Source organism: Stigmatopora argus, chromosome 13 (genome assembly GCF_051989625.1).
Source record: "Stigmatopora argus isolate UIUO_Sarg chromosome 13, RoL_Sarg_1.0, whole genome shotgun sequence".
Classification (NCBI taxonomy): Eukaryota; Metazoa; Chordata; class Actinopteri; order Syngnathiformes; family Syngnathidae; genus Stigmatopora; species Stigmatopora argus.
This window is the reverse complement of record NC_135399.1, coordinates 9847554-9864593: the sequence shown is the minus strand read 5'-3', so window position 1 is coordinate 9864593 and position 17040 is coordinate 9847554. Positions and strand designations below refer to the sequence as shown.

General features: G+C 44.8%; 3 protein-coding genes across 3 annotated transcripts; 1 reads left to right on the top strand and 2 right to left on the bottom strand.

The window, feature by feature from the left end:
* Nucleotides 1-1346: 1346 nt before the first annotated feature.
* On the bottom strand, nucleotides 1347-3189 carry LOC144086939 (trace amine-associated receptor 13c-like). Its single transcript, XM_077617135.1, has 3 exons — nucleotides 3177-3189; nucleotides 2306-2480; nucleotides 1347-2154 (listed from the first exon to the last, which is right to left on the bottom strand). The coding sequence occupies exons 2-3, from the start codon at nucleotides 2476-2478 to the stop codon at nucleotides 1347-1349; spliced, it is 981 nt and encodes a 326-aa protein (XP_077473261.1). The 5' UTR covers nucleotides 2479-2480; nucleotides 3177-3189.
* A 2073-nt stretch (nucleotides 3190-5262) lies between these two features.
* On the top strand, nucleotides 5263-6345 carry LOC144087223 (trace amine-associated receptor 9-like). The gene is made up of 2 exons (XM_077617591.1): nucleotides 5263-5441; nucleotides 5556-6345. Exons 1-2 carry the CDS (start codon nucleotides 5269-5271, stop codon nucleotides 6343-6345), a joined length of 963 nt encoding a protein of 320 aa, XP_077473717.1. The 5' UTR covers nucleotides 5263-5268.
* A 571-nt stretch (nucleotides 6346-6916) lies between these two features.
* Nucleotides 6917-16815, bottom strand: f5 (coagulation factor V). The gene is made up of 25 exons (XM_077616461.1): nucleotides 16572-16815; nucleotides 15849-15931; nucleotides 15387-15509; nucleotides 14868-15080; nucleotides 14645-14803; nucleotides 14199-14420; nucleotides 13978-14143; nucleotides 13614-13791; nucleotides 13449-13545; nucleotides 13007-13212; nucleotides 12645-12792; nucleotides 12370-12582; nucleotides 11072-12278; nucleotides 10641-10806; nucleotides 10335-10571; nucleotides 9698-9911; nucleotides 9426-9605; nucleotides 9077-9193; nucleotides 8936-9007; nucleotides 8770-8855; nucleotides 8547-8702; nucleotides 8323-8467; nucleotides 8112-8263; nucleotides 7853-8035; nucleotides 6917-7491 (listed from the first exon to the last, which is right to left on the bottom strand). Exons 1-25 carry the CDS (start codon nucleotides 16724-16726, stop codon nucleotides 7345-7347), a joined length of 5025 nt encoding a protein of 1674 aa, XP_077472587.1. The 5' UTR covers nucleotides 16727-16815; the 3' UTR covers nucleotides 6917-7344.
* Between the last annotated feature and the right edge of the window lie 225 nt (nucleotides 16816-17040).

Here is a 17040-nt window from a genome sequence, read left to right as displayed (position 1 = left end):
GTATGATGTCACAACTACTGCTGACAAGCCGCATAATTACGAGTCCTATGCTTCATGGATATGGATCAATATGCATCGATGGAGGGCCCTGAAAAGTGGCACAATCCGTGATTTTGTCAAATATCGCACTCAAATTGCACTGTGTGAGACACAACAAAAAGAATGCAATGCATAAAAATAAAAATAAATAAATACCTAAATAGTGCTGCAACCTTTGTTAATATCTGTTGTTTGATTTGCCCCACTTCCAATTGCAAAAATGGATTGATTAAAAAGCAAAGCGTTAATATCATCGTCATCATCATCATCACAATAATGGAAACAAGGTTTTTTGTTGTAAAGATAATTCTGCCTTTTCATGATAGATTTGTGTGGGGAAACAAGCTTGCACACGTTGACACGCATGAAACTTCCAAATTGCTCATGTAGTATGCCAGTGTGTAGGTGTTAGCGCCACTATAACATGATTCATCCATGTAACTCTTATACTATTTGTTCTTCTCTTCTATGTCATGGATGTGCTAAAATGTTCTTTTCTGTTTGATGGGTAGAGTCAATTATTGACTTGGCAGTTGTGATCATCTGACAATTTTCATTCATAGATCCACAAAGCCCCAATAAGTAATGTTAAAAAAAAAGCTCAATTGCGATCTTTTGTCGCATTTTTTTCCAAGTTGTTTTTGGCCTTGTGTCAGACATTCTCTCTCTTGGACAAGGTTTATGTGTCTCATTTAGGCCCCGTATATTTTCATCAGTCCTGCTTTACCAATTACTAATGGCGTGTTGCAAATGAGTTGGGTTGTTTTTTTCTTCGTTTGTTTTTAAACTACACTGCAGTAAAATATACCGGCGTTAGGTGATTGGCATACGGGCAATAAAATTCATCTAAATCCTCCTTTTGCCATGAAACATATGCCCCCTGCCGGCTCCCACGAATCACAGTGAGGTCACGTAATACTTTCAGCCATTATAAAGTGCAGTGACCACTCCCTAAATCGTTATAATATAGTACTATATATTATAATTTGACATGTTTGCAACTGGGTCTTTGAAACTTTTTGGTTCACTTTCATTTTATACTTCTTTTTTATGTGTTATTTTTATTCATGCTTAATAACTGTTCAGACTTACTTCAATCATTGACTTTTATTCCATTTCTATTTTTACAGTCCACAGAAACAGGTCACGCATGTTTCAAAGCTATATTTTAACTCCATAGATAAAGTGCAATCAATATTGCTCTTACATCTGATCATGGTAACAGCCAGCTGCTCTCTTCAGATAAAACATCAAATTAGTGCTGCATACACGTACATATGGTAAAATAAAAGTATTCTTCAAATTGTCTACACCACTTTGGCCTCACGGGAACCAGGTTGCAGTATGCGGAGAGTGACAATCTGTTTCACAGCTCTCCTAAACCAGGGGTAGAACAAGGCATAAATCAAAGGATTTACATACGAGTTGAAATAAAACAGGTAGATAAATTGTGTTGATGAAAAGCCCACATCAGAAATGATGGAGAAAAGGTAAAATGGACTAATGCAAAGAATAAAGACGAGAACCAGAATCCCGAGAGTCCTGGCCGCCTTCAGCTCGGATTTCCTTGCGCCCAAAGAGAGGGAATTGGGCACTTTGCGGCAGGTGACGTGAGCACGCATGGCTCGCGCCTGAGTCACGACAACCACAAACACGCGCGTGTGCAGCGTGACGATAATGCTGAGAGGAATGATGAAAGTCAGAACCAGATCTAGTATCCCGGTTTCCATGTCAATACTAATGACACACTCCCCATAGCAGGAGCTGAAATTTTCTGGATGAGCTAGCTGATCCTTCAAAAGAATGCAAGAAAACAGAAATGACAAAGACCAGCACAGATAAACACAAAGTCGGATTCTTTTCAAAGTGACTTGGGCGTTATAATGGAGAGGATGGCAAATGGCCACGTAACGGTCAGCTGATATCAACACCATGTTTCCCACTGAGGTGGCTGTGAGGACAAAGGTGGCAAACTGATAGCAAAAGCAAGCTATGTCACCCAAGGCCCAGCAGGATGTTTTGTTGTAGATCTCACCGGGCCACACCACCAGGCCCACCAGGAAGTCGGAGATGGCGAGAGAGAGGAGGAGCAGGTTGGTGGGAGTGTGCAGCTGCCTGCTCACAAGAAGAAAAGAAAACAAAGATACAATGACAAAAAATATGGTGCACAACACTTAATTGGATTAAACAACAATTTCCGAGTCCTGACAATCATGACAAAATCAAGTACTAATAGACAACGTAAGATAAAAAAAACAACACGTGCCTGAAATGAGAGATGGCAACAATGACGAGCAAATTGAGCAGCACAGTGAAGGCGCAGGTCAAAGAAAGTAGAACATTCAAAATAGTGTCTCCAGTTGATTCAACCATGGACTTCCTGCAGGACAGGTTGGCTAGCTGTGGAAAGCAGAGCTCTGATTGGACGCTGTTTTCCATTCAGAAGCTGCCGCTTGGACAGCGTTCTATCCAAACTCCTCTAAGGTCAGCTTCATTTATAGCTTGGAGTACCGCCCCCAAGCAAATCGGATTGGATCAAAGTTTGTTCACGTTCGCAAAGTATGATGTCACAACTACTGCTTACAAGCCGCATAATTATGAGTCTAATTCTTCATGGATATGGATCAATATGCATCTATGGAGGGCCCTGAAAAGTGTCAGAATCCATGATTTCGTCAAATATCGCACTCAAATTGCACTGTGTGAGACACAACAAAAAGAATGGAATGCATAAAAAGAAAAATAAATAAATACCTAAATAGTGCTGCAACCTTTGTTAATATCTCTTGTTTGATTTGCCCCATTGCCAATTGCAAAAATGGATTGACTAAAAAGCAAAGCGTTAATATCATCGTCATCATCATCATCATCACAATAATGGAAACAAGGCTTTTTGCTGTAAAGAGAATTCCGCCTTTTCATGGTAGATTTGTGTGGGGAAACAAGCGTGCACACGTTGACACGCATGAAACTTCCAAATTGCTCATGTAGTATGCATACCCAGTGCGGGTACTCGGTCGTTTGGTCGCCGGTCTTTTGGTCGCCCGGAAGGTTATTGATAATTACCATTTAAATCGTTGCTCGAATTCCCCAAATACAAACTGAGAATTATTATTTAGTCATACTTAATGCCCTATTAATTATTAGGCTAAAGAAAAGCTCAATATTTCCCGTACTTTTATTGTTTTTTGTTGGAGAACTTGTTAAGACCCTGACCGAAGTACCTTCCTAAGTGGACAACTCATGTACATAGAAACTCTTAGACACTCACACGTTGGCTCAGTGAAACTGCTCAGGGCCATTGTTGGCTTTTATTGATGCGTAGACAAGGTTGTTTTGTCGCCGGTCTTTTGGTCGCTGGTCTTTTGGTCGCCCGTTGTTTGGGTCCGGGCGACCATAAGACCGGCGACCAAAAGACCGGTGACCAAAAGACCGGCGATCAAAAGACCGGCGATCAAAAGACCGGCGACCAAAAGACAGCGACCAAAAGACCGGCGACCAATCGACCGCACACGCCCAGTGCGTAGGTGTTAGCGCCACTATAACGTGATTCATCCATGTAACTCTTATACTATTTGTTCTTCTCTTCTATGTCATGGATGTGCTAAAATGTTCTTCTGTTTGATGGGTAGAGTCAATTATTGACTTGGCAGTTGTGATCATCTGACAATTTTCATTCATAGATCCACAAAGCCCCAATAAGTAATTTAATTTTATTTTTAATTTTTTTTTAAAGCTCAATTGCGATCTTTTGTCGCATTTTTTTCCAAGTTGTTTTTGGACTAATGTCAGACATTCTCTCTCTTGGACAGGGTTTATGTGTCTCATTTAGGCCTGGTGGTTTCTATGGTCTTTTATGTAAACAAAAACAGCTACCAATTTTACGTAGCTATGTCAAAACTTCCTTTGGCAGTTTGAATCAATAAAACAACAAAAATAGGGTTCATCAAAGAGCACGTCAATGATCATGTTTTCAACATTGTTCACTTAATGAACAACAAGATTGTTTGTCAGTCTATCAGTCTGCTGGGAAAAACGGCTGCCGTGATGTGTTTTCTTCACACCTTTGATTGCAACACAAGTCAAATAATAACCTTTTAATGAGCCAAGGTGTGAACATGGAGCGAAACCATGTTTTGACTAATACAACCTCTAAGGACTTCTTCCATGGAGGTATACTTGAAAATAAACTTCAAAGTAAGAGTTATTTGGAGAAATATTTAGGTTAAAATGACAGATTTCATTTTGCTTCCAAGCAACGATTTGGTGTTTTGTGGTTAATCATCCAATTCTGACAAAACCTCTGTTTAATTGACTTAGTGCTGAATTGAGGTTATCTTCTTATTGCCATTTTGGATGGAATTTTGCTTTATTTTGCCTTGGAATTTATCATGTATTAGTCATTTTCTTTTTATGATAAAATGCAAAACATCATTCATTAGTCATATTTTACTTGATGCGCCGTTTTATTTAAAACAACACTTTTTATTCACATTTCTGAAGGTTTCAGTGACAAAATTGTCAAAAACATCTACCTAGCTAGATAGGACTTTTAATGTGTAAGGTACAGTGTAGTAACTGATGGAATATTTTGTCGTATAAAAAGTATTATATTGTTGTCCGAAATATTAAGACTGGATCATGGTGAAGTTGGTGATTCACATTCCCAATTTGAATTAGTGTACTGACCCAAAATGCAGGTAATAATGTAGCAGTGCCGTGCAATCTGTATCTTTTGAGTTTTCCCCGTTCTTCTGTAATGGCCGGCATTTACCAAGAGTGCCCAAAAACAACGTAGCATTTATCGCTCGTCGAGGGTTCGATCCCAGGTGGGTCCTCACTGTGTGGACTTTGCATGTTCTACCCGGGCTTGCATGGCTTTTCTCCGGGTACTCTGGTTTCCTCCCGCATTTCAAAAACATGCATGGTAGACTGGTTGGACAGTCTAAATTGCCCCTAGGTATGAGTGTGAGCATGAATGGTTGTCCGTCTCCTCGTGGCCTGCGATTGGCTGACCACCAATTCAGGGTCTTTGAGCCCGAAGATTGCTGGGACAGGCGCCAATCATACCCCCCCCCATTAAAGCAAGCATTGGTCTGCAAATGCCACGAAGGGGTTAGGACGAGGACCAATCAGAGAAAGGTCAACACTATCATAGGGAGGGACAACGTCAGCGACGCATATAAAACATGGACGGCGGAGACAGAGATGCCCTTGTTGGCCCTGACGATGGAGAGCAAGGACCAATCAGAGCTCTGCTTTCCACAGCTGGCCAACCTGTCCTGCAGGAGGCCCACGTCCGGTTGGTCTGAAGGTGTTTTTTGGAGCATCCTCCTCTACTTGATCTGCATTCTAACGGTGTTTCTTAACCTGCTGGTCATCACCGCCATCTCCCACTTCAGGCACACTTTGTTCTTCTTGAAATTGACCTGACGTGTTGTGGGGTGTGTACTTTTGTCTTGAGTTGAAGTGCTCTTCAACAGAGTGTTTGTGTGTGTGTGTCGATTTGTGTGTAGACAGCTGCACACGCCCACCAACCTGCTGCTCCTCTCTCTCGCCGTCTGCGACCTCCTCGTGGGCCTCCTGGTGTGGCCTGTCGAGATCTTCCTGAACAAGTCCTGCTGGACTCCCGGCGACATTTCGTGCTCGCTGTATAATTACGTCTCCTTCGTCGTCACGTCAGCCTCGGTGGGAAACATGGTGATGATGTCGGCCGACCGTTACGTGGCTATTTGCAATCCGCTCCAGTATCGTGTCAAAGTGACTGTGAAAAGAATTCAACTTTGCGTTTGTCTCTGTTGGTTCTTCTCTCTTCTTTTGAGTAGCGTCCTAATTAAGGAAGATCTGGCGCATCCCGGAAGGTATAGATCCTGCCTCGGCGAATGCGTCATTCACATTAACTACACGGCGTCCGTTTTCGATCTTGTCGTGACTTTCGTCCTTCCCCTCTGCGTTATCGTCACCTTGTACGGCAAAGTGTTTATGGTCGCCTTGTCTCAGGCGCGGGCCCTGCGCTCGCACGTGGCACGGGCCACAGCGTCGCAGCCTCACCCGATGAGGGTGAAGAAATCGGAGCTGAAGGCGGCCAGGACTCTGGGGATTCTGGTTGTGGTTTTCCTGTTGTGCTTCTGTCCGTACTACTGCGTGGCGCTAGCCGGCGACGGCTCTCCTTTCAGCGCCTCGTTCGTGCTCAACGTGTACTACCTCAACTCCTGCATCAACCCTTTTATATATGTGTGGTTTTATCCCTGGTTCAGACGAGCTGTCAAACGCATTGTCTGTCACTCTGCGTGTATTGCCGTCTGAGTCCTGTACAGCGCTCACAGGGTTTATTGTTGTGCCACTTTGGAAAAATGAATGTTCAAACTGCACTCCAACAGCTCAACACTTGTATCTTATACCTTTTGTTTTGCGTGAATGGAAGTAACCTTTGCATTTCTAGCTCGCCTTTGTGAATTTCATCAAGTGGCTTTAAACAACGGAGGCTTTTTTGTGATTCCTATATTTTCAGTTTTTTCCTTGTCACTGATCTAACTTTGTTTTTTTGCCAGCTCACTCTATTGGCCGTCCAAAGTAAATAGTTAGAACAAGTTGTCTTTTGAAATAAGAAGTACTTTTTGAAAAACATCTTTAAAATTACAGCAGATGTCTGCAAACGTTGGCTCCGATGGTGAAGGTGGCTCTTTAATCCTTCATCTTTGGCTCATTTAAAACTCATTTGTGTACAACTTTAATCGGTTTACCAGAAAATTTTGGTGTGGCAACAGTTGTGTGTTGTTTATACGTTTCGAGATACAGAAATATGATCTAGAATTTTAACACTGTTGAAAAAACAGAATCTTTGAAAAAAAATCAAGTAAATCACAACCAAGAAAGCTCATTGGTTGATCAACTTTATTTTTTCTATGAGGTTATTCATGTAAAACTAAATATTGAACAAAATTTGTTTGCAGCCTTATTTTATGCTGCACTGATTTTCTGGGGGGAAAATGAGATGAGTTGGGATATTTTTTTCTCAATAACCCTTGGGTTAACTTTGCTCTTATTGTGTGGGAAATAAAAGACATTTGGACATGCTCGTGATTGGCCCATCCCGAGAATAAATAACTATTTCAAAATAGAGAGTTACTTTTGAATCCAACGGCAAAATTCCTAACAACAGTTGTTTCTAACAATTTGAAGGTGACGTTGAAGCTAAACGGCAGGCAGATGCAAACTACTTTAAGATGGGAAATCAAAAATGGGAATGTTTTGTTCTTGGGTGATCTTTCATTTCTAAGGCAGCCACATTAGGATTGGTCAAGGTCACTCAAAGTTGCAGCCCAACAGCTCCACCCGAAGGGTGATGGACCTATTCCAGGTTTTGGGGACGATTTGAATGAAGCGGGCAAAAATAGGCGGGTAGATGAAATTCTTCACGTGCTCATTGTTGTCCGTGTTCCCGATGAAGATCTGAATTTGGAGGGGAAAAGGCAGGTTACAATCTCAGAGACTGCATAAGAGAGAAAAAAAATCGGTCACAAAGGTAGTGCCCCAAAAATAATCTTCAAAGAATTCAGGCTTAAAAACACACTTTCCCAAGGAATCCCATCAAAAAAACATTCCGCTTCAAGTATTCCGTTGTAAAAAAGAACTTAAGAAAGCAAAAATTCATCGACAAAAAGTTCAGGAAGAAATTTGGATAGAATAGTGGAGTCCCCAAAATACCAGTTGCCAGGAATTCGGTCACAAAATAATTATGTGGTTACAATCAAGAAGATTGGGCGCCAACTCCGGTGGCCCAGATTGACTCGGTTAAGACATAAGAAAGTACCTTGGCCGGGCAGTCCTCATCCTCAGCGTACGGGTGCCAATGGATGCCATTATTGCTGTATTTCAGCGTGTACGAGGACACGTACATCTCTTTCCCCAAAGACTTGGCTCCTTGCGTGATGATACCCGTGATCTTCATGACACGCGGGAGCTCCACCTGAAGCCACTGCTTCATGTCTCTGTGCTGCACGGGCGGAAAAATAGCCGGGCGGTCGGTGGCTTTAAAGCCGCCCGGGATTTCGAAGGCGAAGGCCTCTCACCTTAGCTTGCCAAGCGTTGATGGCTCCCACTTTGTTGATGCGGGCAAAGTGGGGACTCCAGGATCCCAAATACCAGTTGGAGTTGACGGAGCTCGCCGTGATGCGCCCGTCCTCGATGGCTCCGTTCTCCATCCCCAGAGGCAAAGAGCAGCCTGACCGGGAAACATCAAGAGTCCCCGCTTTGGGATCCCACAGTGACTCGAAATCTTACCGTCCAGCTCGCAGCCATAATACTCCATGCGTAAGGTGGCCATGTTGTACCAGTGCACAGGGTGGAGACGAATGAAGCGCGCGATTATCGGAGGGGAGAAGGTGTTTGTTTTTGTCACATAGGGTTCCTGGTTCCCAGGGAAAATCTGCCATTGCAGGAAAATGAGTCACGCTTCTTGCCAACGGTGGCAAAGTATGACGAAGTAGTTTCCGAGCCATTCTCACCCTCATCGGGTACGTGCTGTCTCCCTTGTAGAGGATCCATCTCCTGCGGTCGTTGCTGTACGATATGGAGAAATTTGTGACAAATTGGGATTGGAAAAGCTGCTTGGCTCCTTGTGTGTCCACCTGGCTGATCACCACGGGACGCTGGAAGTCCACCTGCGCAAGTTGTATGCATGTAGGTAGTGTGGACAGTATGGCAAATAACCTCTATCTGTGGACATACCTGAATAAAGCTGTTGCTCTGATCAGTGCTCCAAGCGTTGTACTTGCCTTGATTGTTCAGCCTGGCCAAATGTGGCTCCCAGTATCCTTCCAAGGTCAACACAGGGGTAGCTCATCACCTCTTTTCTTTTGTTTCTCAACAGATTTCCGCAGATGGGCATAAATACCTCGAGTCTTGTTGGCTGTGATTTGCTCGTCTTTCACGCTGCCCGACTGCAAGCCCAGAGGTTGGTAGCATTCTGGGAGGACACATGCGAGCTATGGATCCACTGACACCATTCAAGGTACGTCGGCGAAGTGGTTGTTACCTCTGTCGAGGACTAAGAAGCGCGTCTGCATTCCGCGCTGCTGATTGAAACCAATTTCGGATTCCATTAGCCATAGTCCTGGTTTGGACGGGTACATCTTCAGGGTAGCGAAACTTCCTGAACAAAATGCTTGAAGTTCAATCAGTGAGAATTCTCACATTATGGTCAGAATTTTGTGATCAATGTGAGAATTCTCATATTATTCTCAGAATTCTGTGATCGTGAGAATTCTCATATTATTCTCAGAAATATCTTGTTATTCTCAGAATTCTGATCTTAAAGTGAGAGTTCTGACTTTAAAGTCAGGATCTTGACCGGCTTTTTTTTAAATAAATGTGCCATACACTACCAGGGAGGAGTGGGTAGACTGCGTGTCTATTGACGCTGTTGGTCGTGCGCAGGAATGTCTGTCCATGAAAATGGACGCTGTGGAAGTCTTTGGGAGAGCCCATGTTGATCAGGTGCCAGTAGACGGACTGGTTAGTGTACATCCGTAGACCCTTGAGGTTATACATGATACCATTGATGGCTGTAGAAACAGCAGACATTTTCATTGAATTCGCATCAATCCGAGAATCCGGATCGATGGACCCAACGTGGGATTGCGGTGTCTGTAATTACAATGGAACCTGAGGTTCTCCTTGAGGACAGGCTCCGGGGTTCCCCTTCGTCTTTTCTGCTGCATCATCTTGATGTTCTCCTCATAGTACCAGCTCCTGGACTCGTCAAAAGTCATGAAGAGTAGCGTGAACTCACTTGTGTCAGTGACATTATTAAAAGTGCCCTCGGGACACACCAGCAAAGGACCGATCAAGCCAGAGTGGATGTCCTTTTCCTAGGGAGGAATACAGTAGATATTGAGAAATCTGTCCCGTCCATCCGTCTTAAAAATCCAACCATTTAACTAATACTTTGAATGTGGGTGTCCACGGAAAAGGATTACAGCCACTAAAGGTTTCTGGCTAAAAAGTCAGAATTTCTGAGAACAAATTTAGAACAGGAAGTCAGAAATCTCAGTTTATTCTCACGGTGAAGCCAGAATTCTTGGATTAAAGTCATAATCCTGAGAAAGTCAGAATTCTGATTTAGAATTAATCTTGCCCACCATTTTTTTTCTTCAGTGGCCCTAGTCCTTTTGTACCAGCTTGATGAAGTTAAAAGTCCTCGTTTTTTGTTGACATTTCCAGCAGCACTGAAAAATGAGGCAATTCTACCCTTTCGCACCTAGCAATGGCTCTAGAAAAAGGAAAGTACTCACAGGGTTAACACCGGAATAATATGTCCAAGTCTGACACTGATGCTCATCTTGCTGGTGCGCAGGGTTTCGGGGGACATTCCAGACATATGTGAAGTTGCCGTTGGGCGGAACCTCGTTATCAACTCTGTACCAGGGCGTGGAGTCGTCCTCGTAAGACATTCCATCTGTCAACTTTGTGTAGGTCACCCCATTGGGGTGCAAGGAGAACGGACGATTGGCTTTGTTTTTGAAAATGACCTACGAAGGGGATAGCATCGCTTTGAAGGAAATTGCAAGGGCCGCGGGCGCCATTAATTGGGCGCTTACCATGATGCTTTGACCATATTCCGCCCTGATGATTGGCCCCAGGATGCCAAGGTGCTCTTCCTTTTCTCCTCGGATTTCGGGAGTTCTGAAGAGCCCGTCCGTGTAACCGCGGAAGACCACCTTCTTGAACTTGGTGTTGCGGCCGCTTTGTCGGGATCTTTCCTGCCTTGGGAAAGATCGAGATTTTCATTCCCATCAAAACTCCTTGCTGCCTGTTCAAGTAGCGTTGCACCGATACCATTTTTTGACTCCAATGTCAACATTGGCAACAACTACAGTTAAAAAGAAATATATACAATTCTTTTTTTAAGACTAAATTGCTACATACAACTTGGTACCAGCAGTTGAAAACTATAACTCAAGATACACGTTGCACGGCTTTGCGATGTCATTTTAGGGGTGTATCGGCGCAACACGAGCTGTGATCTTACCTCTGTCCACTGCCAGCGTAATCCCACTCCACCTCTTCCGCGGCGATAAAGTATATCTTGTAATTACGCCCCTCTATGTTAAAGTTCCTGATGTCTTGATGACCGCTGTAAGGATCTTTGTAGTTCACATACTCGTATTCGTCCGCTTTCAAATCCTGCTTGGCCAAATGGTCGGGCTCGTCTCCTGGAACGTAAAACTCATAGTCGCTGAAATCCAGCCGGGGTACGCCGATGACTACCGGCACATTGATGAGCTCCTCCTCATCGGAGACGGCTCGAGGCGAAGACGGCCGCGAACCCCTCGGGGTCACGTCGGGGTTGAATCCGCGGGGCGAGAGGGGTAAACCCATCGTAACCTCCGGCTTGTATACCTTCCTCTTCCTCGTTTTCATGCCTTGGCCCTTCTGCGGCTTGTGTCGAAAGTTCACCTTTTTGATTTTGGCCGTCTTTTTGGGTGTCGGTGTCACCTTAAAGTATTTGGCAAGATGATCGGGAATCTCCACCGATACTTTTTCATGAGTTCCGTCGTAAGTCCAGTTGTGGACATCGGTCCTCACAGACTTGGTTTTAATCACCTCGGTGCGGTTTTCTTGGAGGAATATAAATACTTCCTTACTGGTTTCCTCCTCCGAGCCGACGTCTACTGGCATGGTTTCAGTCCGATGGATAGCCTCGGTGGATTTGTTTTCGAACTGTGGCAAAGCGGTTGCGTTAAGTTTTATTTGGTCTGTTTTGGAAAGGCTGTTGTTAAGACTCGAAGGCAACCCAGTAGCACTGACATTTTGGGCTTTATCTCGAGGGACCCTCGGAATACCGTTTATTGAGCTTTTTGTCCTTATTGTCGCTTTTCCATCCGACACGTCGACGGCATCGTAGTCAAGGAATGATAAATCTAGCTTCTCCACGCTCTCGGCCGTAGTCTGATTCTTAAATGTCCTGAGGCCCCATTCGGCGGCGAACGTGTCCGTAAGTTCGTCGATCACCATTGTACTAGGCGTGGGATCTTTGGGATGAATTTTCTCCTTCTCCTTCTTATTCAAGATTTCGTTCCTACTTGGGAAATCCAAAACAATGAATTCAAATGTTCCCGGTTCATTGTTATCGCTGTACTCGTAGTGACGGTCACGGAAGCACTCCACATCCTGGAACTTCAGGCGCATTCCTTGGGTATTCTCGTGAGAATACAGCGACACCAGAAGCCAGACGCCTGATGGGATGGACGGAAAGATTCAGCGGCGATTTCGGCATCCAATCCTGTGAAAAATGTTTGTAGCCATGTATAGTTACTGTGAACTGACCGATGTTTTCCATGGTCATCGTAATGGTCTCGCCGGTCATCGGGTAGAGGCTGAGGATGTCTTCCATGCGGTTGTTTAGTTGGAATGCGTGTCCGTACATCGTGGCTGTCTGAATGTAGTCCTGTGAGCCTACGCTGGAGACGTGCCACGTGGCCACTTCCCCGTTGCAGAAGCCCAAGAGTGGCCCGCCCTCGTACACGTAGCCGTTGATGGCTGACGGGTAACGAGCTCCGGTCAACTGCGGCCAAATCCAGTAAGACGGGGGCCGGACGTACTGTGCATGACATTGGAATCGTAGAAGCGGCCGTCCGCCTTGTTGATTTGGGGTCGATCGCAGAACTGCCGAATGTTGTCTTCCAGGTACCAGCTTTTGTTTTCGTCAAACACGGCAAACATGGCCTGTTGCTCTTTGTCGGATTTTACCTTTGAGACACAATTGGGAGAGGGACAAAGACCTGAAAAGGAGTCCGATAGCTGGCCGATGGTTTACTGTATTCATTCATTCATTTACCATACCGCTTGTCCAACAGGCGGGGACACCTTGAGTTGGTTGTTAGCCAATCACAGGGCACAATAAAACAGACATCCACTCACAATTATACTGCCAGCGAGCAGGAATCGAGTTTTGGGCTTTTACCTGTACATTCCTGACATTGAGCGACTGACTCTTGCAGATGAGGAGGGGTCCGATCAGACCGGAGGCTATGTCACGTGGAGTGTTGACGGCGCTGTGGTACATCCGGGTCAGACACCTGGAGTCTCCTTTCAGAGGCCCGTCCTCCTCTTTTACCCGCCAGACATACGTGTACGTCTCACCCGGCTGGACGGCGTGCGTCTGGTTGCCTGTTTAACACAACTTGGTATGGCAATGACACCAAACTAGAAGTAAATCTGTGCCATCACAGTTTGATTTTTTTCCAATATTTTGTTTCAAAGCAGGCTTGGCTTTACATTTGAATTCTTGGTGACTGAATTTTTGGAACAGTTTTCTTGGGACTGAATTTTTGTGCAGGTGAAAAAATGGACAGTAGGAGATTTCAATTCAAACGCCAGCGGCACCCATTTGCGATCGCATTCACCTCCTTCCGGGTAGTTGACGCCCTCGTCTGATTTTTGGATGGTCAGTCCGTGTGGGTAGATGCTGTAGGGCCTGGAGGCCATGTTCTTGAATACAATCTGCGGAGGGGGTCCAAGTGATCCTAGTCAGCTACGTACGTGGAGGGGATTGAAGCTTGGGGTCTGACCTTGATCACGTCCCTGACTTGCGCTCTTATTACTGGACCCAGGATGCCCAGCTCGCTTTTCCTCTGCTTGTTCTCTATTCGTTCTGTGAAGGATTTGTCGTACAGCGTGAACACGGCCTTCTTGTACTTTCTACCAATGCGTGTTGAGGATTGTTGCAGGTACTGCGACTTGTAGCTCCTATTGGGAAAAAAATGTGCTAAAAATTGGCTAGATTGATAATTACCGATGCGATTTACTAGCTAGTCAGGGCTCCAATGATCTCACAGTTGTTGATACACAGGTAAGGTAATCAATCTAGGATACAAATATGCTGGTTATAACCCCACAATTCGAATCAACTAATAGTATTGACGGTTGTCTTACTGGTCGATATATTCGGGCATGGTGGGCGCGTAGTCCCAGACGACCTCCTCAGCGGCGATATAGTAAACCCACTCTGTACTTTGGCGTCTTTGCTCGAAGGTCATCTTGTGGCGTGGCACAGCCACGCCCTGGCATTCCTTCAGGTCCAAGAAGGCGTGCATGCCCGCTGCCGGGCTGGTGTTAGCGGAGGCAAAATCCAACCGCGGGACGCCGATCCTTACCTTCCACGTGCTTGAGCACATGCGAGGACAGCAACCAGCGGCCGGGGTACCCGGGGGCCATTTGGGCGCTGGCAGAAGAGCCGCTGATCAGCCCTAGTGACGACACCTTGTGACGCATGTGCTGCAGCACCTGTCCGCTGACGTGCACGGAGAACAACTCGGGTTCGCTGCTAATGGCCAGCAAGTAAAGGTTCACCCAGGAATATGCGCACACGCTTAAACCTGGAAAACAATGGTGCATCAGCTTCCAATAGCACTCAGTACGGAAAGATGAGGCAAGATCATATTGTTCTCAAAGGGTGGGGATCAGGTTAAAATAAAATCAGGTTTTTGACATAACATTTTAGTTCTTTTTATATATATATGTATATTCTTTTAGCTTTTTACTGACTCTACGTGTAGAAATTAATTCTGTGAAAAGAAAATGTTTTGGGACAGTATTCTACCAGGTAGCGCTCCCTTGGTGTAGCCATTAATGGTGAAGTGGACGTGGTCTAAAGACGTGTCCTTTGGCTTGTAGATACTTTCTCGCTCATCAAAGACCCCAAAGAGCAGGACCAACTCCTGTTTGGTGCCAACCTGCATCCCTGACTCATCTAAGCTCCCTGTAAGGAAGAAGATGGGCTATTTTGTACTTTCCTTTTTACCACTAGAGTCAAATGTTCTCACCGTTCTTGCAGATTAGCAAAGCCCCAACGAGGCCCGAGTTGAAATCCTCCACCAAATTCAGGTGAGAGATGTACGAGTAGGTGAGGCAGGCGGGGTCGTCGTTTTTGGGCGCCACCTCGGGCGTCACCTCCCAGTGGTAAACGTGCTCGCTGCCCGGTCTCACCACGTCGTCCTCCTGCTCCTTTTGGGACGTGTTGTCAAAGTAATGCGCTCCTGCAACGTCAGCGACATCTCGTGTAATTCTCAACAAATCCCATTTAGAGCCGTGGTCACCCGCTGGAATGTCTCACATTTATGTTTTAAGTTTTAATTTCTTTCCCATTTGGGCTGTTTACTTAAACTGCCTAATGTTGGACTTCAGTACCGTGGCGTTTGATCATTGGCCTAGGCTGGTTAATATTTTAAAACAAAACAAATACCCTTGTTTGTCGTACCGATCAACTTTGCCTCCTTTTTGGAACTAGGACTTGCATAACACATGCTGGTTGGCCGCCGCGGTCGGAGGGTGGGGGGACTTACCCTCGGACTGTTTCCCATAAGCGATGCCATGCGGATGGAGGTTGTGCGGCTCTGACGCCATGTTTCGGAAAGTGACCACGAGGATCTCGCCCTCCTGGGCCCTCAGTGTGGGTCCCAGCAGACCTGTGGACAGAGAAAAAAAACAAATGACTACTGAAATGTCGCTGTAAGGGACCTCAGAAACCAAAAACGGGAATAAATGTCTGTCCCTCGCTGGCTATTTAGCTAACCACGACTGCCTAACTGTTTCGGGGTGGCCTTCATCTTGCCATATTGATGCCAGGACGCCATTCAAATGTTGTCGTTTTACCAGCACTGTCGATAGTGATTGTTCATCAATGGCAGCCAATGAGCTGACAGCGAAAAATAAATACTTTTATCACTAAATGGTTTGGATCCCCTGTTGTACTCCAAAAAATGGCAGCAATCATGTTCAGAAATGTAAAATAAATTCAAAAATACCTAACGAGGGCTCGTGAACCTTCTGCCGTGTGAAGAATTTGTCGTATTCCCGGAAAACCACTTTCTTGTACGTGGGACTGAATCTGAAAAAAAGGAAATAACCTCAGTGGGGAAAAAGCCACGCTGGCAATATAAAACGGAATGTTATATCAACAAAAGATATGGAATCAGCAATACTCAATGAAATAGAAACAGGACAGTGCGGATTGTTTTCCTCAGGGACAATCACTGAGCTTTTTAAGATTTCGGAGCAGACATCGTTTTAAAAAGTCAACTTATTGAAAATACCAAATAATGTATCAGAAATCTCGGAGGAAATAAATCATCAAAAACTCCAACAAAACCATTGTTTTTGCGAGTGTGAGAGTCAAGGCAAAGTGAAGTGTTAAAATGGAATAATAGCATTTATTTTTGACCTGCAAAAAGTTGATTTTCCTATCCATAGAATAGAATTGTCCAAATGTGAGTATTAAGAGTAATTTTCCTTTTTATTCTTCTACGTACACAATAAGGAAGCAACATTTTCACTTGGAGTATTAACAGGTATACTTTAATCTCAGCCTGCATAGTCAATAAATTGACGTGAATCATTTTATTTTTATTCATATAGTCATTTTATTTGTCATTGTTGTCAGCAAAAAGAGAGGGGGCTCTTATTTGAATGTTCCTTTGTAATACTGAACAAAGTTTAATGATGCCATTGTGAAAAGGAGCACCCCTTACCTGTGCGTGTCATTGCCATTGTAGTTCCAGTCTATCTCCACGGCAGCTATAAAGTAGTGCCTTTTCTTGGCCGCCTCCTGTTGGGTGGCTCCCACTGGAAGTAAGGAGAAAGCCAGCAGGAGAAGGCCAAGGAGAGGACGATCTCTGATCCTCATATCGGACTCCAATCCTCCCCAAAAAGTAGTTGGCTGGGTTGCAATAAGGACTCGGGTGGGACTGTGCTGTCCGTGGGTGCGTATGAATGTGTGACATCAGACTCCACCAGGAGCTTTATCTCTCTCTTTCTCTCTCCCGGATGCTCACTCATACCAACTAGGGCAATGAACTATGGATACTTATTTTCTCCTCCAAATGAAGCCTCATCTGCACTCTTGTAAAGATGCGTAGCCTCCCGAATGCGCACTAGGCACTCAATACTTTCTAGACATGGTCAAGATCACCGACGCCATACATAACCATCCATATGTTG

Excerpts from the sequence above, each read along its gene's own strand:
- LOC144087223 (XM_077617591.1), top strand. The coding sequence starts at position 5,269 with ATGGAGAGCAAGGACCAATCAGAGCTCTGCTTTCCACAGCTGGCCAAC. Across the intron at positions 5,442-5,555 it reads ACCGCCATCTCCCACTTCAG|ACAGCTGCACACGCCCACCA; the intron begins GCACACTTTGTT and ends ATTTGTGTGTAG.
- f5 (XM_077616461.1), bottom strand. The coding sequence starts at position 16,726 with ATGAGGATCAGAGATCGTCCTCTCCTTGGCCTTCTCCTGCTGGCTTTC. Across the intron at positions 15,932-16,571 it reads AATGGCAATGACACGCACAG|ATTCAGTCCCACGTACAAGA; the intron begins GTAAGGGGTGCT and ends CCTTTTTTTCAG. Across the intron at positions 14,804-14,867 it reads TTTGCTAATCTGCAAGAACG|GGAGCTTAGATGAGTCAGGG; the intron begins GTGAGAACATTT and ends TCTTCCTTACAG.
- LOC144086939 (XM_077617135.1), bottom strand. The coding sequence starts at position 2,478 with ATGGAAAACAGCGTCCAATCAGAGCTCTGCTTTCCACAGCTAGCCAAC. Across the intron at positions 2,155-2,305 it reads GTTGCCATCTCTCATTTCAG|GCAGCTGCACACTCCCACCA; the intron begins GCACGTGTTGTT and ends TCTTGTGAGCAG.